This window comes from Micropterus salmoides, unplaced genomic scaffold, assembly GCF_014851395.1.
Source record: "Micropterus salmoides isolate LMB-PRFRI ecotype aquatic unplaced genomic scaffold, ASM1485139v1 Ms_hic_scaffold_12, whole genome shotgun sequence".
NCBI lineage: Eukaryota > Metazoa > Chordata > Actinopteri > Centrarchiformes > Centrarchidae > Micropterus > Micropterus salmoides.
In genome coordinates, this window is record NW_024040263.1 from 1,066,159 (window position 1) to 1,093,928 (window position 27,770).

Consider the following 27,770-nt stretch of genomic DNA (forward strand, 5'->3'; position numbering starts at 1 on the left):
CTCTGTAAATTAGTGAGTATTCACGCATGTAAGTTTCTTCTGAATTTTACACTTTACCCATTTAATATTTAAATGAATGGCGCAAGAAATCTTAGAATATTTACAGAAATAATATTTTGTCCAGAATAGTTTTCCTAGAAATGCACTGGATGGGATCAGGGTTGAATCTAGTTTTTGAATAACTTCCCTTCAGTCCGAAGTGAGTGATAATATACAGTAAGCGGCTATTTTTAAAATGATTTAATTATCACACAAATCTGTACAGAGATTCTTTGACAACATCCAGAGGAAATATTTTTATTAGTGAATATATGTGATATGTCAGTCAGCTATGGTCAAGCATAGAAATATCTTTATTAAAAAAAGACACCAAATCAATTTGTAATGTGTACCTTAAACAAAAACACAGACGCTGAAAACAAAATACCACTATCAGTATTCAATTGGCAGTTTGATATCTATAAACAAGTAGGAAAAAAATAACTTATTAAAATTATTGGTTTGTTTAAACAAATACTAAGTATATATACTGTATTCCACATGAAGGCACTGTTAGACTATGTAATGGTTTGCAGTGTTTCCAGCTTTTCTATCCCAATGCATTTGCAAATCTTTGTCTTTCAAGTATGTCTTTAATAGAAGTACTCACATGTCTCAAAAACTACTTACAGAATCAACATTTGTCTATATTTAAAAGAAAGTACAAAACAGCAACGGACTATATGTGATCTAAAATAATGGGTTGGCCGATTAATCTGGCATTGTGAGATAATCAGCATCAGCAGATACCAGCACTAACAAGGCAGGTGTATCAGCAGATAAAATGTCTGCTGACACATCTGCAGGCGGCCTTGTCAGTGTGGCTGCTGTGGAATGATGTTAGCGCTCCCCCTTGTGAGTTTTGGGAAGGCTGTGAAAAAGTTTCCTCAGTGTTTCTCCCATCCTAAATGACAGCTATATATTTATATATAATAAGTGTTCTTATAATGTAGTTGAATGATTTCACTTCCGACAAACTGTACCCCACTTTCTCTTAAACATCAGTCATGTTCTGAAATCTACAGCATAAACCATTACATTTTTCTATTATCTAATGCCAAATCCATCTAAAATAACATGTTACTGGATAAAATAGCAATTATATTAGATTATACTCTGCAAGGAATAATAGAATTATACATTACATGACCTTTTTGTTTTGATCCATATTATATACCAGCCGCCCTGTTCTCTAAATATCATTGCAAATATCATTGCATTGATAATTGAAAAACCCATATCGGTCATACACTAATACAAAATCATAAATGTCACCATGAATTCACGATATAAACTATATAGGTAGTGTGTCTAATGATATTGCTTTGCTTGGAAAAATGATCTCTTTGATCTTTTGGACCGAAACAGCATTGTGAAAGGTACACGATGTATATTACTTTGAACATGTATATTCTTGCTCTAAGTCATGAGAGTTGTTGCGTTTACATAAAAGTTGCTTTAATAAAGAAAAAAATGGAAAAATCAAAAGGAATTCTGAATCCAACACAGATACAGGTGTTTTCTGTGCTGTTAATGGTCTGTACCTGTTTGACCCATTTGACTCCCTATACCTTATTATTACCAAATAGTCAGACATCAGACTTGGACATAAAATCCATAATACTAGACAACCAAGGTATTTCTTACCTTAGAAATGTCTTAAATGTCACATTGAATAAAGCTTGAAATTCCACCCTCATTATTTCACCATTATGAAAAAAACAATCAATCCACAAGCAGTGATGTTTTTTTACATTCCCATAGTAAGATCGAATGGACAACAGGGAACATGTCTGAACAGGCCACGAAAAGAGTACTATGTAGAATTTCAAATATGTTCTGCGTAAAATAAAAAAGAAATATCTTATAGTACTGCCCAGACTGCTTGATTGACAAGTCATGTCTTTGCAGTGCAAGACACCACAGCAATGAATGCCACATATGTCACAGAAACTAAATCAAGTAAAATGTTTGATTACCATTGTACATTTACATATTTACTTACATTTGACTTTAAATTGTTCTAATTTTTTTAAAGTTAATTTTGTTAATGTTTTTATTCTTAATTTACATTTGCCTCTTATTTGCATTTTAATTCCATTGCCAAAAAGCATCTTTAGGACTTGGGACCATATACCAAGATTTTGCTACCATTTCCCAAAAATACTGGTGGAGTTAGTGACAAAGCCGATGTAGGTCCGGTGTCAGATTGGTGATGGGATGAGAGGATAGGAGATGGTCCCACAGGCCTCAGGTCCATCAATGCCTGTGCCTGAACAAGGCTTCCACTTGAAAACAAATCAGAGTCCAAAGTTAGAAAAAATTGTTCTTTCCCAATGCAGACAAATTGCCAAATTGTCATTTTAACATAAATTCTTGACATGAGCACCAATATGGGACGTTAAGTGGGTCTATCATTTTGCTACTTTGTTCTAGAGTGAAATATCTTGAAAACTATTGGATGGACTACCATGGAATCTTCACATTTATGGTTTCTAGACAATGTATCTGTACTTTGAGTTTAGCGCTAATTAGCAAATATTAGCATGCTGACATGCTAAACAAGAAAACAGTAAACATTACCTGCTAAACATTCACATATTAACATAGTCAATATAAGCGTGTTAGCATGACAACCGCTACCTGTACATTTATTTAACCACACCAACAAGGATCAAAAAGTAAGAACTTGGAAGACGGATCCCTCTATGTTGTTCTTCCAGAGGTTTCCATATTTTCCCCATTCAAAGTTTTTTTGAGGGGAGTTTTTCCTTATCTGAATCAAGGGACTAAGGATACAAGTTTGGGTTAAGGAGGTTGGATTGTGAAGTCTCTTGAGGCAAATTTGTGATTTGTGATATTTGGCAATATCCATCTAATTTTGATTTAGATTTCTTTACATGAAGCATTACAGTGTCCACAGCATTTATTCTGCTTTCTGCAGAGTTGTGCAATCCCACAATGCAATGCTCCATATTTTATCGATGTGAAAATGTACTGTTGCCCGACTCTAGAACTGTCTGTCGTTGATGACTCAAAATGACGATGATTGATAAGTGTCCGAAATCTAAATTTACTGCTCACTATAGAGTAAACTACTGAGTGTTTATTACATAGGGAGTAGTCAATGAGTAAATGAGGGAGTGACACACATTCAAAGTCTTGTTAGGTAAGATTAATAGGTAGATAACTACCAGTGAGTGTATTGTAAATTGTTGTGCTCTGAGCAACAAAATCTCTTTAACCCACAGTTGGTTCACTGGAGCTACTCAATAGCCAGGAATTGATACTTTAACCCGACTACAAGAAGATGTTGAAAAGGGGCATGCAAAGCTTTCCTTAATAAAGAGATGTCAACATTAACTTTTTATAAGTGTTAATTCATTATTTATTCTGTGGTGCCCCTATGAAGACGAGTAGCTATTTGATGTGAAGCTATAAAAAAACAACCACTTAAAACACAGCCACCTAAAAAGATTTAATTATTCTGGCTAATAGCTACTAAATATTTAATGCCTATTAAAAAGTTATGAATTCTTACTTGTGTACTCCTGAGGGGACATCTGAGCACTCATGATATCATTGAAGTGTTTCAGCCAATCCTGCTGGTCGCTCTCTGTCTCGCAAGTAAACAGGAACCCACGGTCGGGTGTTACTATGGTGATGCCGTTTTGCCAGGCACCGTTGCAGTGGGTACCGGCAGGCAAGCCGGGGGAGGCGCTGTAACCGTGGTCTTTGTTCCCCAAGAACACTTCACCTTTGGCAAAGGCGTCCTTCAAACAGAGGGAGAATGAAATAAACAACTGTAGAATTTCTCCTCATCATGTTACTCTCAGCTATCAAACAGCTTTTTTTAGCCATGCTAGCAGAGTGGCAATGGCAATGTTGGTCTGAAATATCTCAGCTACTGAAGGATTCATTTTCATGATACTTTCTACACATATTCATGATAATAAGATTAATTCTACTGACTAAGGGGGTCCCCTGACTTTTCCTCTAGCACCATATCACTAATCAACATTTTTGATTTTTAGTTTAATGTCCCATCACAAATGCCAAGAGCCAAAAACTGCTCATTTGTCTTACCGGTAGTCCAAATCCCAAAGATATTTTATTGACTATTATTATGACAAAAAAGCATTTTCACTTTACTGAAGTAATTTACTGAAACAATTAATTTTCAAAATAATTATCGATTAATATATTATGTAATCAATATCTAATTGACTGATTTATTACTTAATTGTTGCAACTTTACATTACAGGATGATTTGCCGATAAATTTACTTTTCATCTAGCACTATTACCAGGTCAAATTTTGTGTACAAAGGTACTTTGGTTTATGACCAAAACCCACAGACTGTATATAAAGATGGATGACATGACAGCTCTTTTACGTCATGATTGACAGCTAAGCCCTGCTTGCAATTTAGTCGACTGGGTGTATGGACGGGACTTTATTGCCGTGGCACCAAATCCAAATAAATGCGCAGACTCTGGCTTCAAACGACGTCACTAGCACAATTTCGCAGTTTTTGTACAGTTGTTGTACACTGGGAGGAGGGGGAGACGCATCTTCCATCTTTATGTACAGTCTAAGCCAAATACCTGCAAAACCATACATTCCCATCATTCCCAGCTGTACATTGTGTTTCAGAGCTAGTTAGCATGGTAACATGCTAAAATTATGAAGGTGCTAAACATCAGCATTGTCATTGTGAGCTTGTTAACATGCTGATGTTAGCACAGAGGATGTGAAATGTATGAGAAGCCGCCTAGGCCAAAACTGAATACTTTTCTTGCACATACGTAGATACTCTCATGCACATACATACTGCCTTGCACATACAGTACATACATAGTGTCATGCGTAAGCATGTATGTATGCGCAAGGTGAGTATGTATGTCTGTGGAAGGGGAATATGTATGTATTGAGGTTAAGTATGTATATATGTGTGAAGTTAATCCCCAGACCGGCTGTATGAAGAGCAATGACTCTGGCACTAAGTGGAAAGCTGGGTCTCCCACACCAAAGGAATGATTGTTATCCACTGTACTATGTATTATGTATTGCACCCTCCCACCACTCGAACATACATACTCACCTCGTGCATATATACATACCTAACATTGCGCATACCTACATACTTAACCTCACGCATACATACATACTCACTTTGCACACCCATACATACTCACCTGGAGCATACTTACACATGAGAGAATGTATGTATGTGCAAGCTTGTATGCAATGCATGTATGTGCATGACAGTATGTATGTACATGGCAGTATGTGTGTATGTGCAAGGGAAGTATTCAATTTTGGCCTAGGCGGCTTCTCTTAGAAGCTCCAAGACACTTCTGGAGGACACACACACACACACACACACACACACACACACGCACAGTACAAAGTAACTCTTTCCTTTAAAACAATATTTCAAAAAGATCCTTTTGAGTTCTATAACTCTTTGTTCTGTTCTAACTAAAATGTGGCACAACTTAATTATTTCAAATGAATCTCATTTTGTTGTTAGCAGTGCAAATTACAATTACATACAAATTGAACTATTTAATACACAGCATCTAACATGCATAATTTAGTTATTATCCAAGTGATCAAATTATACTTGCTTTGAAATCTCCATATATTCCCAGCCAACACTTAACTTCAGTAGACATCCTCTTTCCTCCCCCTTTCATCTACCATTTTTTCTTGTCTAACACTCTTGGGGTAAGTCGGACATTTCAGTCACTTAACATTATTGCACTTCTCCATTGAACTATTACATCAGCAACAATGCTGAGTTAATCTGACTTGGCTATCTGATGTGTATTTAGCAAAGTCTTGTGAAATCTGGATCCTTCCCTCTCAAGGCAAGTCTATGTGATGACCACTGCAATAAAAACTCTAATGATTAAATGACTGAGAATCTCACTTTCACAACATCTCTACCTTTCAAGCACTGATATCAGATAAATTAGGTTGCACATGATGTTGTCTGTGGAAGTATCCAGAGTAGCTTAAAGAATGAGTAACTGCAGGTTTGCGTTTCACTTAATTTAGGCAATCCATACTATGAAGTCATGGCAACAAATGCCATCTAATAATGTTACATACAAATGAAAGTACCTTATGTCACACTCTCCCCACTGAGTCATGGCTTCATATCCAATATCGTCTACTTAATGTAATTTGCTTGATGAAAAAAAAACCTCCTCTTTTTTGAGCACAAGATACCATGGAGGCACTGTTGTTGGTAGGTATGATTAAGAACCTAAACCATAGTCATCCAGGCATCAACTAAATACTTAAATATATGCTGCCTATACTGAAGTCTTTCTGTTGATATGAGTAGGTGTGTGTAAAGGATACCATACCAGGGGATCTTTGAAGTACATGAGTCGTCTGTGGTCCAGAGTGAACCAGCGTTTCTTGAAGCCTTCCGTGTGCTGCAAAGACAAACAAATTGACGGAAATTTTCAGACATGAGGTCAGTGAGACAGAAAAAGAGAGGGAAACTGTATAAAAACACAGAGCAGCATTGTACTTGTACCAAATGTGGTGTCTGTCTGGTTTTTACATGAAAAAGTGATTCATACTCTGTACATCAGAGTTTCCTGGTTCTTTCATCTTTATCAGACACTGTCAATTGTTAAAGTGTCTAGGGCTGCAACTAATGATCAACTATTTTTTCAATTTATTATTATGTTTATACATAATCAAAAAAATGCCCATATTAATTTCTCAGAGCCCAACACCTTTAAATTATTTCTTCTGTCCAACAAACAGTCCAAAATCCAAAGATATTCAATTTACATTTACATCTGAGAACCTGGAACCAGCAGATATTTGACATTTTTCTTGAAAAATGACTTAATAAGTATAAATTGTCGTCATTTTAATTTATTATTCAGTGAACACAAAATATTAAAGCATCAAATGTCAAAAGGGGCTTTGTTGTATCACTAACATGGAAATGGACTTTGAGAACATGGGATGAGTATGTGCTGCTTGTGTTTTGACCCTTTCATCTCCCTGAAGACCCTAAATCTCTTTGCAGCCTAATTCAGCCACTTTGTCAAGAATACTTTCCTTTTTAAGAATAGGTAGTGTAGCATTATCTTGTAACTGATCATGGAAATGTATTAAACCTGATCTCAGGCTTTAATGCAGTGAAATGCATTTGGCCTCATTTTATTTACATGGTTTTCTGTTAGTGCTAAATACTAAAACTGGTTTTCCACTTGACAGCCACATCTGGATGTTTATGGCACCTCTTTCATAACCCTATGATACTGAATTTGAAAAGCCAAATTTGTTGTCACGGATGAATGTATACATCAGTGGAGCAGAACTAAATCCACGCTATTGAAGAAAATGAAGCACAGCACCTTCAGAGAGTTTACTGAAGTGCACAAGAAGCTTGAGTTCTTTTCAGGGATTTTAAATCTGAGGACGCTCAGGTCCTCGACTGCTGCCATATTTTCCTCATAAAAGTGTTTGATATTCTTGTTGTGGCATAAGCCTGAACAATTTACTGTTCCCTTCTCAATTTGCCAGTAACTCCTTGAACAAATATGCCTCACATGTGTGTGAGGGAAATTAATTATGACACCCATTTTATAAATCAGCCCAGCGCAGAAAGTTAGTGAGTCCTTTCATCTCTCAGCCTGACAGATGGAGATTAAACAAAGAGTCTGTCTGTGTGTGTCTGAAAACAGAAAGTCGTGTGGCAGCAAGCAATCAGATTGCTTAGTGTTGCCCGCGTAGGTGTTTCAGTCTGAATCCTGTGTGTGAAAGTGAGTGAGTGTACTTATACGAATATAAAAGTGTTGCAACTTGTGTAAATGTGCGTAAATGCATATGCACAAATGCACCTTTGTGTGTTTGCTTAACCCCAACTTATGTCTGTGTTTCTGTGTGTATTTGATGTTTTGACACATAAGTATTAAGTCGATTCTCAGCTGGAAGCCTTTTATTCCCTCTCAGACAGACTGACGGACGGTGAGGCAGGCAGGTAGGACCTCTCAGCTGTCTGTCAGCCTGTCAGGCAGCGGTAGAAAGCAGCCACATTGACACCAGGGCTAGTTAACCTCTTACCCCACCTCTCATTCCATTAAAGAAGGGAGAGTGGGAGCTGGGATCACAGGTGGGGGTTTGAAGAGGGAACGGTGTCCAACTTGTTAAATGGAATATAAGTTTGAAACTCAATTCTGCATCCTGATTCAAAATCAAGGTCAACTGGACTTCCTCTGAATTTTTATACATTCGCAGAACATAATAGGATGTTCGTTGCGTAATTGTATCATGCATTCTGGTCTGGTTTAGGTTTTTAAAAATGGTGTGTGTGTTAATGTTTCTGCTTTGACACATGCATTTCTGTATTTGTTGGTGCCCTAAAGCACAGCTAGTCTTCCTGGTGTCCACATTTAAAACTTACATTAAACATTACAGTCCTATAGTTTAATACCAACTGGACTCCAGGAACATCATATAATTATTTAGGAAACCCACATCTCTGTTTAGTCAAACACATTTGCACATGAGAATGAATCCATTGCTGGACAATACACAATATATATACATACATTATACATTATAGGATTATTGATGTGTCACTTTCTAATAATGTAAAACTTGCCAATGTTCTATTTGCCAACCTGATCTATTGAGAGAGGTTATAGTTATAGCACCTATGGAAAAAAAGTCATCGCATTGTGAAGCTAAATTATACATTGCCGGAAGGGGAAAAAAGTTTGCTATATGGTTGGTAATTTGAGCTGAGTTCATGCTTTGAAATTACTACAGGTCATGTGATTAGTTTGATACTTCCAGGAGAGGTATGGTTATTGCCATTTATTACCTCTGGACTCCAGAAATTCTATTCCATTTGGAATTATTAACATTGGCTACCCTGATGAGAAATACCTTATGCATTTATGAATATTAAGCTTGGCTTGGTATGATTTTTATCCTGAATTGTTTTGAACACAGTATATTGCTGTCCTATGTTTTATTCCCCAAAACATGAAAAAGAATACTGTTTTACACAAACAGTGCTTCAGCTTAGCCAAAATGATATTAAGTGTTTACCATGAATATCAACTTGTGAACGGGGCATGTGGACAACTTCATATAACCACTGATGAGTCATTATAACAATATGGAGGACATTTGTGTTGTGCATGAATTCTCAAACACCTTTTATTTTAACGAGTAGCCCACTTGGGAGCTGATTAGGTGTAAAGTAAGGAGAGATGATTGTGAATTGACCTACACACTTGCTGCAAAAGACACAACTCTGCCTTATGTTCTAAGTGTACCCTGGCAACATTAGTGCCATCTAGAGAAGACTCTGGATGCATTTCAGCATCCATAAGGCATGTTATGCCTTATCTATTGTATTTTAAAGCTAACACTGACATCCCGGAGTGATTTTGAATACACCGGGATCTACATTTACTGATTCATGAAAATATCAACTTGTGTACTCGATACTGACATTGTCATTGAGCCGACTTCTATGTATCTTTGTGTGTGTGTGTGAGTGTGTGTTACTTGCCCTGGGACCTGTCTTTTCCATGTATCCTTCCTTCAGAAAGTTCCGGGTAAGTTTGGGTACCAGCTAAAAAACACAGCAAGGCAAAGGAATAAAGAGCAACACCATGATGATACAAAGGGTTTCAGTGCTGAATATCCATTCTGGGAAAGTGCTAGCCAACATGTACATTAAGTATAAATACAGTACTTCTAGCCACCTCAATCTTAGTATCTCAAAAGCACAGACATAAAATCAATGTCTGGGTGGGCGCTCACCTCAGCATCTGTTGCCCCAGGAAAGGCCACCTTTAGATAGTGAAGCTGAACTGCACGAATTGAATTAAACCAGTCTACGATCTCCTAATGGACAGAGACAGAGTTTTAGAAACAGAAAAATTAATTATTCCAATCTTTTGTTTGCCCCACCCCCATCATTTTGAAAGAGAAGATAATATCAGTGGTTTGTGTGAGTGTCTTTGAGGATAATACAGCTCAGACAGCCAATTTTATCTTATGATACATAATCATAATTATCACAAATAAACTACCACTACATGTTATAGTAAATGTTGTAAATGTTGTAAATTTGTATTTCTGATGTCTTGGTGATTGTGAAGCTGTGCTGGAAAACATTATGCTTGACAAAAAGATTTGAAACCTTTTTTTTTGTCAAGCTGCTGTCTTGATCAAGAATTCAAGAATGAACCTTCAAAGTAATGTTTGACCAGTTGTTCACTAGCTCTTGTAATTCAGGAAAACTCATATCATCATAGTGCTTTGGTGTTAACATTTTTGTGGTCAGAAAATTGTTTGCCAAATACTCCCTGTAATGGTGGTTGTGGACTTATCTTCATGCTTGCTCAGATCAGTATTGATTGTGATTCATGAAATAATGTGTTTAATAATGTTTAAACTGTTAAAATCTTTATTTACGACCTAATTATGACTTTTGCGTCCACTGATATAAATATGGGTTCTAACGTGTCTGTCTAAATCACACACAAGTGGCCAATATATTCCTAAACACTGTGACCTGACCCATATAGAGAATTTTAATTTAGTATGCATAGAAACATAGTTTAGTCTGTCAGACTGATCATTAATGTGCAAAATCACTTTCTATATCACGAATTAGCTCATGACTTGGTTTGCTGCAGACTGTCAAGTCTCAGATGTTGGACCACAAATAACTTCTCAACCTTATGACAACACTAAACTGTTCCATGTAATTACCTCCACTGAGGAGGTTATGTTTTCGATGCTGTTTGTCTTTCAGCAGGATTGCGGAAAGACTACTGGCTCGATTTTCATGAAACTCGGTGGATAGTGTTTCATGGGCCAAGGAATGGAGTGGATCACATGGCAGATACAAAGAAAATTTCACTTTTGTTTGCAAAATAAGTAAATTGTAACACCAGTGTCCATGGCAAAATAAACTGAATTTTGTATTTTATAATAACTTGAAATACATAACAAATGCACAGCTGAGGCTTCAGCTAGGCACAACCATATTTTGACATGCTGTAATTCTAATAGTTTTGGAAATCTATCCACACATATATAGTGGGTGCGCCTGCAGATTTACATATCAGAGAAGACTGAACTATTGGCTTTGGTGGAGGTCTGCCCTCTCCAAGTGCCCTTCTAGTTCAATATTCATGAATGAGACAGAATGATAGATGCAGAGTTTAAATGTCATCTGCTAATAGATGCCATCAGTCGGCAGAAATTGGTACAGATGGTACACACAACACCACAAACTTCAACAGTTGACTGTCCCTTAATGTGATGACAGATATCCCCTGTGAATGCCAATGTATGCTGCAATTTAAGTTGAGATAGGACATTCTATCTTTTTATCAAGAGTGCAATTTTTTTTCATCCAGCCTTAAAGCTAGAGTGCAGGACTTTTACATATAAATGAATATATGTTGCATTCAAACCCTTGCCAAACGAGTTCACACAATGTTGATTAATCCTATCACCACCATGTAAATCTCTCTGTATACAGGAGCTTTTAAATCTGGTGTCTGTGGCGACATTCCCACACTAGCGTACCACTAGTGTTGTGTTTTACGCCAAACAGAAATGATTGGTTTGGAGGTGAAGGGGGGAGCAACCGTAGGGACAGCAGCAACTCAGTATGGCAGAGCATATATGTCATAAGCATGCGTCAACACTGTTGTGTAATTACTCTGACTGTCAGAAGAGGGAGACATAATCGCCACGCTGCAGGTTTAAATATATCTTACAGTCCTACGCTGCATCTCTGCAAATACTAAACATTTTCTTTTTTTTTAGATTCTGTTGCACTGATCATCACACACACACACACACACACACACACACACAGTACAGCGATGCATACCTTGCCGCTGTCATGGTAGACAAAGATGTTCCGAGTGTTGTAGTCTTTGAGGTAGGTGATCTGCAGGCCGTTGGGGTTTCCCATCTTCTCAGGCTGGAAGGTTGCGTTGATGGCGTCCACCTTGATTACTGCTTTGGGCTCTTTGGCCTGCAGGACAAAGGGAGGAAAGGTGGAGGAGAGGGTGTGTTGTTGAAATGTAAGGGTCAACAACATGGAGGCTACATACTGTAACTGCTGATCTGCCCTCTCTTCAGGAATTTTAGAATCAATAGAAGACTGATGACAGCAAATCTGATGATTACAGGTTAAAGAAGGCTACGTAAGTAGCAATGTATTATTTTATCTTGATGATTACCCAACTTGTTAGAATGTGGAATTAAACTTTCTTTAAAGCATATATGTATACTTTCTTTTCACTATTGGAATAAAATTAATGTGAGGCAGCTATTTATTTTATTTGTTTGTTTTTTGCATGTGTTTTTAGATATAATTGTTTAACAACTAAAATAAATTATAACTGAGGCCAATTAATAGACCTCCTCCTGACTTTGACCAGTCATGATAACAAACATCTTTGTGAAAAATTCGCAAGCATGAGCATTTGCCGCCAGTTATGGCAGTTATTCAGTCAAGGTGTGTGTATCAACCCTTGGGGCCATATTTTGTCTTCTTTTTAACAATGAAAATAATATCTAGAGCTATTATGTATACATCAGTCTGCTTCACTGATAACCATCATGTCAAGACCGACACTAATCCCAGAAAACCTGTGTGTGGAAGGTGCATTTTAATCTGTCCTGACTTGAATTTAAATAAGCATCTAGGAACAGAATCTGAGTCTGTGTGTATCTTCTGCCCTTGACTTTAACAGATAACAGGCACATGTATGCTTTTTCAGATTTGATAGCTAGATTTTACACTTTTTAATTAAAACTAATGTGCATTAGTCAGTTGGACTTGAGTCAGCATGTAACATGTGCCTGAATATTTTACACATCTCAAGGCTTCTGAAACCCAGCTCACTTTATTAATCACTGTGACTCTGTGAGGATGTTTTTGTTTGATTGTTTGCTATAACAGCCTCCAGAAGAATACAAAGCAACCCCAGTAAAAAGGATATGCGTATGCCAAGACATATGCTAAACACGCTGGAAATGCATATTTAAAAATGAGAGTGACAGTCTTTTTAAATATATTTTTTCCCCCCACTTCCCCTGAGCTGGTTTACTTTGACAAACAAAGAGCTCCCAGTTCTTCCAGCCCTAATTGGTTTGGGAGGTGTACAGCAAAGTGAATGAGCTACACTGACAGTGAGGACAGACTACTGGTTAAGCATGTCTCTGCACACCGGAGGGTTTTGTAGGTTTTTGGTAGTTATGTATAATTATAAAGTTAACTGTGTGCAAAAATACTGCAGCACATAATGTCAGGGTGTTGTCTATTGAACATGTCTTTAAAGTGTTCTCTAATTAAGGTATTTGTGTTGCGGTTGCATGTGTGTGTGGGTGTTTCACATGTGCTGGAAGTAAACTATAGCCTTCAAACAACACTTACTAGGAGGCTGTCTAATTATAGTAGGTTGCTGGCGGTGGCAGGCATGGTTTTGTGTAGGCTGTGTGTACATACAAGTGTGTGTAGGTGAGTGTGGCCTCTAAAAAACCGCTCCTTACGTCATATTTGGTGAAATACTTTAGAGTTCCCTCCCTCTCTGAAAGGACGAATCGCCTGCTGAGGAACTGCCCGTTGTCCCGCCCCCTCTTCATCAACATGCCATCTTTAGTTCCTGAAGGAAACCAGCAAAGGTCATTTATTAGCGTGAATGTGTTTTTATGCATGTATGCATGAGTGTGTGTGCGTTCACACTCACCTCCTTCATATGTAACATTTTTCCCTGGCTCAGAGAACTCCTTCCTCTCATACTTTGCTCTAATCCACTGCTCCCTTAACACCCTGAACACACACACACACAAAGAGATGAAAGGTCAATAGAGCTAGCTTGTAAAAAGTACCAGCTGCAAGACCAACAGACGACTTGTATACTTTGTGGAGAGAAAGCTGATAGAGAAACCAAGACTGGATAGAGAACCAACTATTCTGCTCAAATAGAACAGTTAATTTGCCTACATTGTCTCTTACTGCCCATTTCAGTAAATGTATCAAAGCTCTTTAATATGTTTTACAGTTTATAACTTGTTTAAGTATATATTAAATGGAATGCCAATAATAATGCTACTGTCACAGTCTAGTTCTTATTCAATCTATGTGAGAGACTGAAATTTGTGTTGTTTACTATTTTACATTTCCATGGTTATTATCAAGTTAGCTAGCACTGTCAGCCCAGTTTTCAAACTCACACATTTCATAAATATATGTTTGGAAATCTATCTGGCTAAAAAAGCATGAAAAAATATCCCAACTTTTCAACAATGTTTCCTATTAGCTGTTCAACTAGCTAGCAAGCAAAGCTAACCGAAGCCAATAAATACATAACTGTAATAGCCATAGCATAACAGACCAATAACATCAGAAAATATAATATTTTTCTCCAAGTATGTCACCTAAACAGAAAAACACTTGAACACTGCAAGTTTACTTGTTTTCATTTATACCATGAATTCAGTTTTAGCGAAACTAACTATTCTTATTTCTTCGCGTAAGTTGAACATTTTCAACTCGAGCGAGAAAGTCGCTCTTAGTGTTGTGTGGAGCGGGCCAGGCAGAGTGGGGGATTGAAAGCCGCTGGCCGGCGGAGGGCAACTAAACTGCGGGGAATAGCCGAGGACAGAGACAGCGCTGCAGCTTTTGGAAGAATAAACACACGTAATCGGACTGGATTATGCTCTGACAACTACGCAGTTTACTCGTGGGAGGAGCTTGGAGTAAACTGTTTTTACCACAGCTATGGATAAATAAATTAGCTTTTTACTTAAGTTTTTGTGAGTAATACGTTGATTTATCTTTACTCGCGCTTCGTGGCAGCTAGCTTCCATGCACATCCGTTTCTACTGTTGCTGTTTGCATCAGTTGGCACCCAGAACTCTGTTGGACTACTACTTCATATTTATATAAAAAATGGACAAAACTGGACAATACTTGGAGAAAAAAAAAGCGAGGAAGTTGAACTACCTGGTCAGTTCAGAAAATGTGTCTTTAACTTTATTCCAGCTATCGTTGTACTTTACTGTGAACAAGTTAGCATAGCATAGCCCAGCTCGATCCAAACTACATTCAGAAAACAATTAAAAGTTTTAAAAGTTGTTGTCGTGTGGTCTGGCTGACAAACCTGACAAAATCTGCATCATATTGTAGTTATTTCGGCATCAGTTTGATCTATTTATTGCTATTAAATCACCGCAAAATGTTTACTTGGGGTTCATTCAGCTGTAGTAATGACGAGTTGTGTTTCTTTGCGTTATCGTGTTGTGTGTGAAAACCTGCCAGTTGTCCGGTGATAAAACCCCCGCGAGGATTAAATATGCACTTGGTCTGAATGCAGCTTAATGATCAAATAAGCATGTGTGTAGAAATGTGTGTGTATGAGCGAAAGGGTGTGGAGATTTGAGCTGCCCTCAGGCAATTCTTTTTAGATACAGGGGTGAGCTGTTTCTTCCATTCAACACACACACTACATTTTTCAGTCAAGCATACTCTGTGAGAAGGTTTGCTTTTATTCCAAAAATTCCATTATTTAAATTCATACAATTCCAGACACTCTTGTTTGTGAGCTGCTGCCACAATGACACACTAGTTTACAGGTGATCTGGAGGCTCCCTGTAGTCAGGAGAATGCATCTCTGCAGCAGCCAGACAGCAGACAAAAAATGCTTCAGAAATGGTTTCTAAAATGGTGTTGGCTAGCTGACTTTGACTTTATTGTGATAATATGGCAGACAACTGAAGGAATTCAAATATTCACATGCCTGCACATCTTTTCTGTCATCAGTAGTAAAACAAACAATTTTCTTCAAGTTGTTGCAAATTATGGAGGATAATAAATCATCTAGGTAAAACTTTTGGCAGTAAGGCTTTAGCGCCGGAGGCTTTTAGTTTAACAATTTACATTGGGCTGTAGTTATTAGTGTATTTAATAAAATAACATTGAGTAAACTATTGTTTGTGGATGAATTGACAGCAGCTATTAGTGATGAGGTGGCACGCTAATATAATCAAAGTTTCAAAGAATCACACTCTCACAAGTTGCACACATGGATATCGGTTCACACAATTAATGACAAAAGGCTGACACTCAGGACTGAATCCCTTCGAGGTAATATTTCAAAATAACCGCATAAGAAAACCTTGAGTATTGTAGGTTTTGGTAAAAAATGCATTACTCTAACTTTCCATGTGCAGATCGCACATTTTCATGGTAAAATGATCATTTCATGAAACTGCAGAGACCAGAAAACATTTCAAACATAAAAGAAGATGAAAATAAAAGTTGTTAAAGACCAGAAGAAAAACAATAAGGTGGAGAAACTGACTGTTAATAAGAAATGGTTAGTGTTTATGGGTCTCAATGTTCTTTGTCAAGAACAACTTAATTCATTGAGGAGAGGAGTCTGAAAATTTAAGATCCTCAAACTGCAGGTGAATAAAGATCACCCCCCCCCCACACACACACACACTCTACTGGATTCACTTCATAGCCCAAATGTCAAAATTCATTGAATGGCAGATTCACAGTCTAGACTTGAATCCTTTTATAATCTGTGGAATTACATTAAAAAGCAGCATTTTCCCAGACACTCCCTCGTCAACTTGACCAAGCTTGTGCAAATCTGTCTGGTAGAAAAGCTGAAAATACCAAAATAGAGACATATCCAAAAGTGTATGAATCACTGCCAAGAGGTGCTCCTGTAGAGTGCTGTCACAGGGGTTGAATGTTTCTGTATTATACACTGAAAATTTTTAAGCACAAGTACAAGGGAAACTGAATGGTTTCTGAAGGCACTGTATGCATCTCCTACCACCTGCAAGATTTCAAGTCTGAAAGCTCTGTCCTTCTCACTCTCTGCGCAAGTATTATTTCAAACAAACACCACCTTCAAAGGTGAATGAGAACATGACATTGTTAGAAAGTCAGCTTCCCTGTGGAAGAAACTTTTAACTTTTAAATCTTATATTAATCAAGGTCCACTCCAACTTGAAAGCTACAGAAATGAGTCGAGATTTGAATTTATAGAGTGACATAAGGACACAAGAGTGTTTTTTCTTTGTTTATTGCAAACGGAAAAAGTGCTCCTCCTTCCCAATTAACCTACTTCACACCGAAATGTAATTTAGACTTAGAGTGGGGCTGCTTAACAATTCAAAAGATGGAAGAGTGTTTAACTAAATTCAGGTGATAATGTCACTGGAATAACACTTGGGTGGGCAATTTATTTCAGAAGCATTTTTGTCATATTTGTTGACATTCTCTTTACATCCTGACAGCAATAAATAAATTACATGCTCAGACTAGGGCTGGATGATATGGCCAAAAATGTTATCCCGATAAAAAGTTTAATATCTTTCGATATTGATAATTATCACGATAAGTTTCAAATCTTTATTTCTTTTGAGTTTAAAGGCTGATTTGTGCTACTGAGGGAAAGTTGAAGAAACCTGATGGTTAATTGTGGTTTAAACTCATCTTTATGGTCAACACTTGAGGCCAAACAGTGGATCACTTCAGAAATCTGAAGCAGAATATTCAAAACAATTATGATAAAATCTTTTTCAACACATATGCGTGAGTAAAATTAAGTAAAAGCTTTTCTTCAGTCCTTTTTCCTCAACAAAATAACCATCTTAATAAAAAAGGAAGTCCTAATTTGTGTATAATTCAAGTGAATAAAATCAAACATTTGTTGAATCTTAATTGAACATTTGTTATATTGTTATTGAAAAAAATTATATTGCGATAATTATTATTATTGTTTTATTGTCCAGCCCTTGCTCTGACCCAAAAAAGAAAACAAAAATCCGCTATCTGTGGCTGTCACGGGATTGTAATAAGCAAGTGGGGTTTTTTTGGTGGGGGGTTAAGTCCTAACACACACGTGCACATGTACTAACAAAAACAGGAACACATGCATGAATGCACATGATCACACACTGTACACTGGTAAACACTTGCAAATACAGTACAAAATACACATACAATGTTTGAACAGAAAATGTATGAATGGTACATTTGGTTGCATACATGTGTGCGTGTATTCATAGCTGTGGTTACTTACTGGCAGTCTTTGCGGGTTGGTTTGTAGTAGTAGGCTGGGACAGCAGCCTCATATTTACTCTTCATCAGCTCATTACCATTCTCCACCATGAACTGCCAAAACACACACACACACACACACACACACACACAAAATGAGACAGATTATTCAAGGATTAATGACACCCAGCACATTACCTGACAGTTTTACAGTAAAATAAAAATATGCTGATAAATACAACACATATTTTAGATAAAGATGTGCAAAGTACCAAAATCATTTATTATCTGGTATCTGTGAATCCCTTGCACAGTTTCAGGAACATTGTGAAATGTATTGGGCAGGAATGTGATGTCCTAACATTTCAGAAACTATTAGGCAAACGGGAAATATGCTTATTCCTTTTCCTGCTGAGAGTTAGATATCACTCTTATTAATTATAATAAATAATAAATGACCACCAGCAGCCGTTTAGTTTTGCTAAGCACAATGATTGGAAATGGGGAAACACCAAGCCTGGCTCTGACTAAAAAATCCAATTAACATTACCTCTAAAGTTCACAAGTCAACACTTTATATCTTGTTTGTCTAATTTTGGCAAGGAACTAATTGTAAAAATGACAAATCACCATTTTAAGATGAGTTATGTGCCAGGCTAGACTATTTCTTCGCAAGTACCACTAACTTCCTGGAGTCTCTCTCAAGGTTGCCTGCCAACTGGTTGCAGTTAAAAACAACAAAAACCAGAATGAAAATCAGTAACAGAGCAACAAACGTTTTTTTTTTTGCCACTGTGATCACACAGAACAATTCAGTACATGGATTGTTGTTAGTATTTTTTACATACACATCAATGCATTCACTGAGAGTGGCAGCTGGTTGTTAGGGAAACAAATTGCTCATCACCGAACCAACTTTTTCAAATTATCACCACAGTTTCATTCAGTAAATACAACCCTTCCAACTCAGGGAAGTGTTACTTAAAAGACAAGACGGAAGAACAGCAGAAGGTCTTAGTCAGTGAAATATTTAAATTGATCCTGTGTATTCTGTCCAAACATTGAGGCTCTTTGCTCTGGCTCTGAGGTCTCACCTGAACCTCGTGGTCCTCCCAGTGGGAAAGGGTCAGGGACTTGACCTTGCTGATGCTGGGTAAATTGCGGTGGATCCCAGAGCAGTCCAGACAGATGAACACCCCCAGGGAGCAGGAGCCCCACCCGGGAACTGCAGAGAGGGAGATGGAGAGAACAAATGGAATATGGGGATGAATGCATAAGAGGAGAGATGGTGTGGTGGATATGGAAGGACAGACATAAACTGAAAGAGAGAAGAGCTAAGAGAGAGGGATACAAGCTATTAAGTCCAAGGAGTCAAGACCTACATGTTTGATTTTAACAATAAATCAACTGTTTTTTGATTAGTAAGTAATCTCTAAACAAAATAGTGAAAAATTACCATCACAAGTTCTGAGACCCCTACGTGGAGTCAGAAGAAATCTTTATGAAATATAATGTTGGACTTATTTAGCTTTAGCTGTAGCACTACATCACATTGCAAAGCCACGCTGACAGTGCCATCTCCACTAACCAGTTTTCCAGGGGAAACCCTGAGGTGATGACTTTAGTTTACAAGTCAAATTAACATTCCATTTAGATATTTTATCTGTAACAAAGACAAAGACAGCAACTCCTCAGATTTTGCTTTTGAAAATTACACTACTGATTATCTGATTTTTTTAATTGTTTCTGATGAAATTCTTGGCAGTCAACTAAGTGATGGGACTAATGACAATTCCTCTGAAAATACACAACCTTTTTAAATGGATGATACATATTAAGTCTTATAATGACAGCACAACTCATACTGAACAAAAAGTCAGTCAATTATGACAAAGAAACAAGCAGTCAAACCATTCAGACCATTAGCAATCAATGATGAGACAGCTGTCGACAGCACAGTTATTTATTCTTATACTGTGAAAACTAAAATTAAGTTTCTGAACACCTTCATTTCCAGGGAAAGTGTAAAATGCCCAAATGCACTCACCATGCTTCACATTAGATGTGTATTTGGACTGTGACCTTTCGCCTCTTTAGGAAGAGTTTGGGTTTCTGTGTCTTGCTCAACTCAAGAAAGCATTGCACTTTCTGTGAAGATTCAAATCTTGTGTTCATAAAACACAAATAAATCCAACCAGAGAGACATTTTCTTTGTTTGAACCACACCCGTTTTATTTTCCTGACACACATTCTACAGCCTGCCAGTAAACAGTGTGTGTGTGTGTGTGTGTGTGTGTGTGTGTTACTGTTTCACAATGCCTGAGAGATAGCAAGATAAAAAGTAACCTGCCCATACATACACATACCAAAAAGGGACCTTCTTTTGTCCCTGATCACGAGGAACAGAGAAAATTAGTTTAAATGGAATATGTCCCAGAATGTGACTGGATGGACTGAATCTTGGAACTTGGCAGAGTACGCTGTCTTAGCAAGGCACTTAACCTGGCAGCTCCAGTGCAACGCCTTGTCGTGTGTTTTATCAGCCACAGAAATGTTTCATTCCCTAGACAGACAGACTGGAATTCATGATTTAGTGTAGTTAAGCTACTTTAAAATGACACAAGTATTCATTTGTACAATAATTTCTTATATTGAAGTACATATAAACTGCTATTACAGAAAAATACTAAATTAAGTGTTCCTTTATAAAACTACATCAAATGGAAAGGAAAGCTGGTAGCTAGCTAAAGCAGAATGCATCTTCATTAGGTATTGGTTGTGATAATAATGTCTTTGGGTAAAATAGTCAACATAAACAAGATGTAAAATGGAGGCATTCAAATATATTTTTTACAGTTTGCCAGCCAGTCAGCCTGAAAACTTTAATCATTTTAGTTCACCGCTACTCCTTTGCAGTGCAGTATAGTTCCTATAATGTAGCCTACCTAAGATTTCTAAGTGAGCTGAGTTAACTCCACAGTTGGTAAGTACTAGGCAGGGGTGTGTGCATCCCTTCACTCAGCAAGTTAAGACTTGTTGAACTTTGAAAGATCCTTCTCTTGCAGCCTACAACACAGGATACTACGTTGTACCTGCACAGGTACCCTCAAGAGTTCCCAACTCACCTTGCCACTTATTTAATGTCAGAATAACAAAACGCAAAATCAAAAAAAGTGTCTGGCACATTTAGTTTTATGTTAAATATCAAGTTCTAGACTCTGAAATACTTTGGTCTGCAGTGGTTGAAAAAAGGCTTATGATGTGTTTTAAAGAATACCTATAACTACCTTGTTGGTACAGGTACACCAAACGCTCCCCACCTCCTACACGTGACATCTCAGCAACTCAAGATATGCTATAGGCTAAATGTGATTTCCTTGTTCGTAACATTTCACTGCTAAGAGATTTTTTCACATTACCCGATGCACCGCAGTCTGCGCAAGTGTCATTTCCAGGGATTTGCAGGATCTCCTTCAGTGCACGCGTTGCTCTCTCATTTGCTGACATTTCAGTGTTCAGGTCGGATATTCCTGCGCTTTCAGTGAGAGAGAAGGTGGAGCAGGGGGGGGGCCACAAAAGATAAGTAAGGTGTGTCTCCTCGGGCTCGACTGCTACCTAACGGGCCTGGGCGAGTTTGCACAGGTAGGTATGCGCCCTCAGCAAAGGCCAGTTGCACGGTGTGCCTCAGATTGAAGAAAAATTAAATCAAAGCCTCTTCATAAGTTTTCACAAAAAAACTCCATTCTGTCTTCTCTTTTGCCGCGGGCCAGATAGCGAGTGTTGATACCCTTCAGGTGGTCTGTGAGGCGCGTCCTGCCGAAGTCTGGAGCCAAATCACCGCCACAGCCCCCCAGTGCTCTGTGCTCGGGAAGGTGCGTGAACGGCAGTGAAACTCTACACGAGGAAGTGAAGTGGAGAGGCTGTTCAGACTTGCTTTTCCGCATAATTCGAGGTTTGTGTTGCCTATGCACACAGCTCAGTGCGGCCACATTTCAACATCTTATGAGTCAGTCGGCTGTAGTGTAGACCCAATTATAAATCTGTAAGAACTGCAGTGGGTGAGGACTACAAAAGACACAAAGAACAATAAAAAGCACGTGCCTTTGGGTTACCTGTGGTCACTATCAGATGAAAACGTGGGCAATTAGCCTATAAGATCAGGTCAATTTAATATCAAGTAGAATACCCTGGATAATGAATGTGAGATTAGTACCACATTTAAGGCAGATATGCTATATTTCATTGAGTAGCCTATAATGAGGCTTGGTTGTGTTACAGTGGTGGAAGTCATGAGAAGTATTGAGATAGGTAGTTTAGTCCATAACAATTAGCGGTGGAAGTATTAGGCCTACATAGATTATTTACTTCAGTAAAAGCATTAGTGCAACAAAGTAAAAATAGAGCAGAAGTATTATCAACAAAATGTACATAACATATCAAAAGTATTCATTCTGCAGAACAATTGGCCGATATGACTGATATATAATTTTTAAATATGACATTCTTAGATTGTTACTAATGCAGTAATGTAAGCAGCATTTTAGCTGTAGTGTACTTGTTAGTGTAACTACTTTGGCTCCCTCCAAAGGATCATAGGAGAAAGGTTGTGAGAGGATTGATGGGGTAAGAAAGAAAAGAAAAAGTTTTTCTACACAAATCTATGTTCATTTTATAACTTCTTATGTGAAATATATGCTCTGTAGCCGTTGAACAGTTATTTAAATGGACTCATGTTGGGGGGAGTGGTTCTTTGGTTGAACTGCTTACAACTAAGACATCTGAAACCTGACAAGGAGCCCCAAATGTAAATGGGCTGCAAGATAAAAAGTTTAGGAACCACTGGTTTAATATTTAATAATATTAGTAACAATTACAAGAAATCCTAATGCTACACCATACGCTTATATTTCGGACAACAGTGTGCTTCTAACTTTGTGGCAACACTTTAGTTAAGGCCCTTTCCCGTTTCAACATGACAATGACTAAGAAATATGAATCTGAAAGTAACGTCAGTGTTACATACATATTAGGGCAGCAAAAAGTATGCAATTTCATATATGCAGAAAAATGTTTATTAAGGTAGAATAGAAGTAAAAACTAGAATCAAATGATAAAACTCACTTTAGACATAAGGTATGCCTCTTGTGGGTAGCTCCATGTTTGGTCAGTAGGTGGCAACAGTTCATCACTTTTCAGCCTGTTATGAATAGTGTCTTTAGTTGTATGGGGTACAGGTGTGGCTGTCAGTGATGTACCTTTGTAGCCTAAATCTGCCTTTTAACCAGATACCGCTCACCTCCTTCCAGAACCATGAAGCATGTAGTATACACAGGCTGGTGGGAAGAAGGTGCCTCATTTGCCTGATATCACTAATAATAAATCAGCAGCTCAAAAAATCTAAATTCTATAGTCTGTGCAAGTACACCAAAAACATTCTCAATTTGAAGTAACTTCCCTTGCACCTGAACATTCACATTCCCAGTTCGGTTACTGTAAGTGAGATTGATAGCAGTTTGGCCCATTTGACAAGTCAGCGAGCAAGCGGGGTCTGATGTAATTTTGCAGTAGTGGATTTCCTCTGTGACAGCAAAAGGCTAATGCCGAGTTTCCCAGTCAACACCAATCCAGCAGACAGTGGCTTGTCTATTCTCTCCCACTCTGGTCCCTAAATGTTTCTTTCCTTTCTGCCAATTTTCGAGTTGGATAATAACTGTCAAGCGGTGGGTTGGTGACACCTAAATGATTGAGGTTGATTGAAGTCTGTGTGTGTGTGTGTGTCCATAGGTGGGAGGACTGTAGTTAAACCAACTAGATTTTGCCACAAACTCTAACCAGCCAATAATGTAGTCAGTGCAAACTTGAAATCTGTTCTCCCTCTGCTTCTTTCAGCTGTCATTTCAGTGCAAAATTGCTCCACTCCATTCACCTCCAGTTCATCACATCCAGGCTCAGGTCGAGCTTATCAGAAGTCCTCACACCACAAATGTTCAGTTTTCTCTTCATGCCATCACCACCACCTGTGTCTCGACTCCATTGGGGTTTTCTAAACCACTTAACAGCTTCACCACCCCATTTAAATACCATGTCAGTGAATTATTTGTTCACTTAGATGAAGTCTGTGCTGATTGAAATGAATTCATACTTTAGGTACTTTATAGTGTCTTAGCTGTTTCCTCTCTGTCTTATTTTTCCCCCATCGTCTTGTCACTTGTATGACTTTTACCTCTTTCTCCTGTTTTCTTTGACTTTCGATTATTATTATATATTATTATACATTGGCCCTGGAGTTTGCTTACGCCTGAAGCTGAAGGCAAACTTTTGACCACATAATTTGGTTGTATATTCCCCTTTATTTATAACAACGATTTGGAGCTAAGACTGCACACTGTATTTCCTCTCTGTCTCTGATGATTTATATGCACGCAGTTGGTGGCATTTTGAAGCTGGCTGGGTATGACAGGGACTAAATGGCAGCAAGTCCTGGCCATTAGTATGTGTCTTGCTGGGTGCTTCTGACATATCATGCCCTGTCTGTGGCCCTGCCTTTGAGTCTGGACTCTAAGTCTATTCTGTGAGATATAGCTATAAATAGTCTACAGAAGTTGTCCAACAAAGTTAAAATCAATCCTCTTAACTGGGTGCTAAATGGTTGAAGACTTTTAATTTTAATTTATTGTTTACGAGAACGTAAAAGTTGATATTGGTCAGAAAATCCAGGTGACTGGAACACAAACTGGAGTAACCAGGAGCTTGGACCATCAGGCGGAAACTGTATCAACCAACATCAAGGGCAAGGACAAGAATAAAAGCACATCAAACAGGGTTTGAAAACCTGTGGCTACTGACCAGGCCTTTATTAAAACACATGCAATTTTTGTCTACTGCTTGATCACACAAGCAGAACATAATACCTTACAATAAAGTGCATCCAGTAAACAACAAACTTAAGACAGGAGGATTTAGGATTGGGTTTTATGATCCCACACAGTAATGTGACAGCAGCTGTGCAGGCCTTGCTGTCACTTTGTGTTTATATGCATGTAAAATAATAATTGTGACTTATCTGATTAGGGATATTATGTGATGCGATTCCTCACAAAAGTCACGGTTAATGATGTTTGTATCTACTAGGACTGACCCTGAAAAGTGGAAGATTCGATGCTTCGATGGGTGGAGCCTGATTCGAATTTCAACCCTGAAGAGATGGAGCCCCAGCTTCACTGGTGCCGAGTTGTCCGCACCTCGCGGGACTTTCAGATAATTTCACCGTTGATGAACCACATAAAGAATATTTTATCGTTTTGAAATAGACCTGCATATAGTTGTTGGTAGCACGGCATGCACGCTAAACTCTGCACAAGACAGGTGAATTGCAGGACGGACAGACAGACGGACAGACAGACAGACAGACAGACAGACAGGCAGAGAGAGATCGATCACAAAGCCCTAACATACCAGGAGCTGAAACCAGAGAAGAGTCCCCTCAGCCATCTGGTCTTGAGGCTCTTTGCAGTAACAAGTCCCCAACAGCCTCAGGACAGCAATACCAACTCAAGCAGACCAAACCAAATTATTAGCAAGCAGAAAGAAAAATATATTGAATACTGGAAAGAAACAACCAAAACACAAAGTAAATTACAATGTTATCTGACCCTAAAAAAGAGAATTCACACTTGCAAACTACCTGAGTACAATAAAATGTCCCAAACTATGAAAAATGTTGACAACATACAGACTGAGTGAACACAGCTTGGCCATAGAAAAGGGTCGCCACAGACAGAGCTGGCTACCACAAGAGGAGAGACTCCCAGTGTGACAGGGGACAGTTAGAGACAGAGCTGCACTTTCTAAACTCATGCCCTAAATATAAAACACTAAGACAAAAACACTTTGCAAACATTTCCCAAATATACCCCGAATTCGAATTCATATCAGACACACAGAAACTCCCCTATTTACTGGGTAAAATGCCCAAATGTGAAATAATTGCTGCAAAATATGCCTCATCATGCCGTGAAGTGAGGACAACCAATGGAATTATACAGATTTTCAAATTATTATTATTTTGATCGTTTGATATTTTAGTAATTGTTGTTGTTGTTTTTACATTTGACACTGATTTTATTTTATTTATTTCCTTCTTTTTATTTTATTATTATTTTTTAATCAATTAATTATTAAAAAAACTCTCACTATATATATATATATATATATATATATATATACACACACACATACATACATACATACATACACACACACACGTTACTGTTTCATTTATTTATTTTATTTTTTAATATTTTTTATTTTTCACACACACACACACACACACTTACTGTTTTATTTATTTCATTTTATTTTTAATATATATTTTTTAACACACAAAAACACACACGCTTACTGTTTTGTTTATTTATGTATTTTTAATATATTTTTAAACACACACACACACACACACACACACGCTTACTGTTTTATTTATTTATTTTTTATTTTAATTTTTAATATTTTTTTTAACACAAACACACATACGCTTTGATTACTTTACTCTTTAATTACTTGTTTAATGAAATGTATGGGGTTGATTGTACTTATGTTGTATGTATGATGCTTTGGCAATGTTGTTGTTACACATTCATGCTAATAACACTAATTTGAATTGAATTGAGAGAGAGAGAAAAAAAAGGGTCTTCAAAAAGCCTCAGTTTAGCTGGAAATTTACAGTGTAAGTTGAATGAAAAGAGACTGCAGCTTCTCAAGATTAAAGCGGAGCTACCATGTGTACCACCCCCCTCGCAATCGCTGCGCACAAAAACACACAGATGGGACATTAACATCTTTTTTCATTGTCTTATTTTTGAGAAATGTTATAATCTCCTCTTTGGTCCACACATATTGGATGCTTTGTCTGCTGCTAATTTTCATCTCTTCAATGGAGCAGATCACTTCCACGAACAGCCATTGTCCAGTTATAGTTTAATAACCATAGGACTCTAATAAGAGGTACATGGGGAAAAAATACTATTTTAATTATTTTTTTTAAATCATAGTGTAGCTACTATTAGAACCAGCTAGTTCTACCCTATAATACACAATTAATTCTGCTGTTCTGTGCTTTTCTACATGGATCATTCACTGGGAAAAAAAATATTTCCCTGGAACCTAGCTTACATAACTCAGTCTTACAGGAATTTTGAAGGGCAGTTGCTCTGACCTGAAAAAAGGCACTAAACACAGTATCCAAAATGTATTAACAATATAAATGTCACCAAAATACATATGAGAAAAAGAGTTCTTATATTATTGTTTATTGTTTTTTTAATCATTATTATTTTTATTTTTTTTCCTTTTTTTTTTAATTTGAAAATAAATAATCTAGATTGAATTGACAGATGGGGAAAACTCGCTTCTAATAAAATATATAAAAAACGCTTAGATTTCGGAAAAAAATACAATCCTTTTTTAACCTTTTGGCTTCCCGTACATTCAGTTGCGCTTCTAGCTCGTATTCACTTCTGTTGGTACGTATCACGTATGGTAACTGGGCAAAACTACGCATGATTTGTTGTAGTATGATTGCATAAAGGAAGGAAACAGGAATTCCGGTAGGGAACAGAA

The 27,770-nt window shown here is 37.6% G+C and overlaps 1 protein-coding gene across 1 annotated transcript; it reads right to left on the reverse strand.

Moving 5' to 3' along the window:
* Positions 1 to 283: 283 nt before the first annotated feature.
* On the reverse strand, positions 284 to 22,020 carry zgc:92360 (uncharacterized protein LOC436988 homolog). Its single transcript, XM_038712750.1, has 11 exons — positions 21,572 to 22,020; positions 19,247 to 19,377; positions 18,175 to 18,266; positions 13,819 to 13,901; positions 13,622 to 13,734; positions 11,952 to 12,098; positions 9,860 to 9,943; positions 9,606 to 9,668; positions 6,421 to 6,492; positions 3,581 to 3,812; positions 284 to 2,327 (listed from the first exon to the last, which is right to left on the reverse strand). Exons 1-11 carry the CDS (start codon positions 21,657 to 21,659, stop codon positions 2,299 to 2,301), a joined length of 1,134 nt encoding a protein of 377 aa, XP_038568678.1. The 5' UTR covers positions 21,660 to 22,020; the 3' UTR covers positions 284 to 2,298.
* Between the last annotated feature and the right edge of the window lie 5,750 nt (positions 22,021 to 27,770).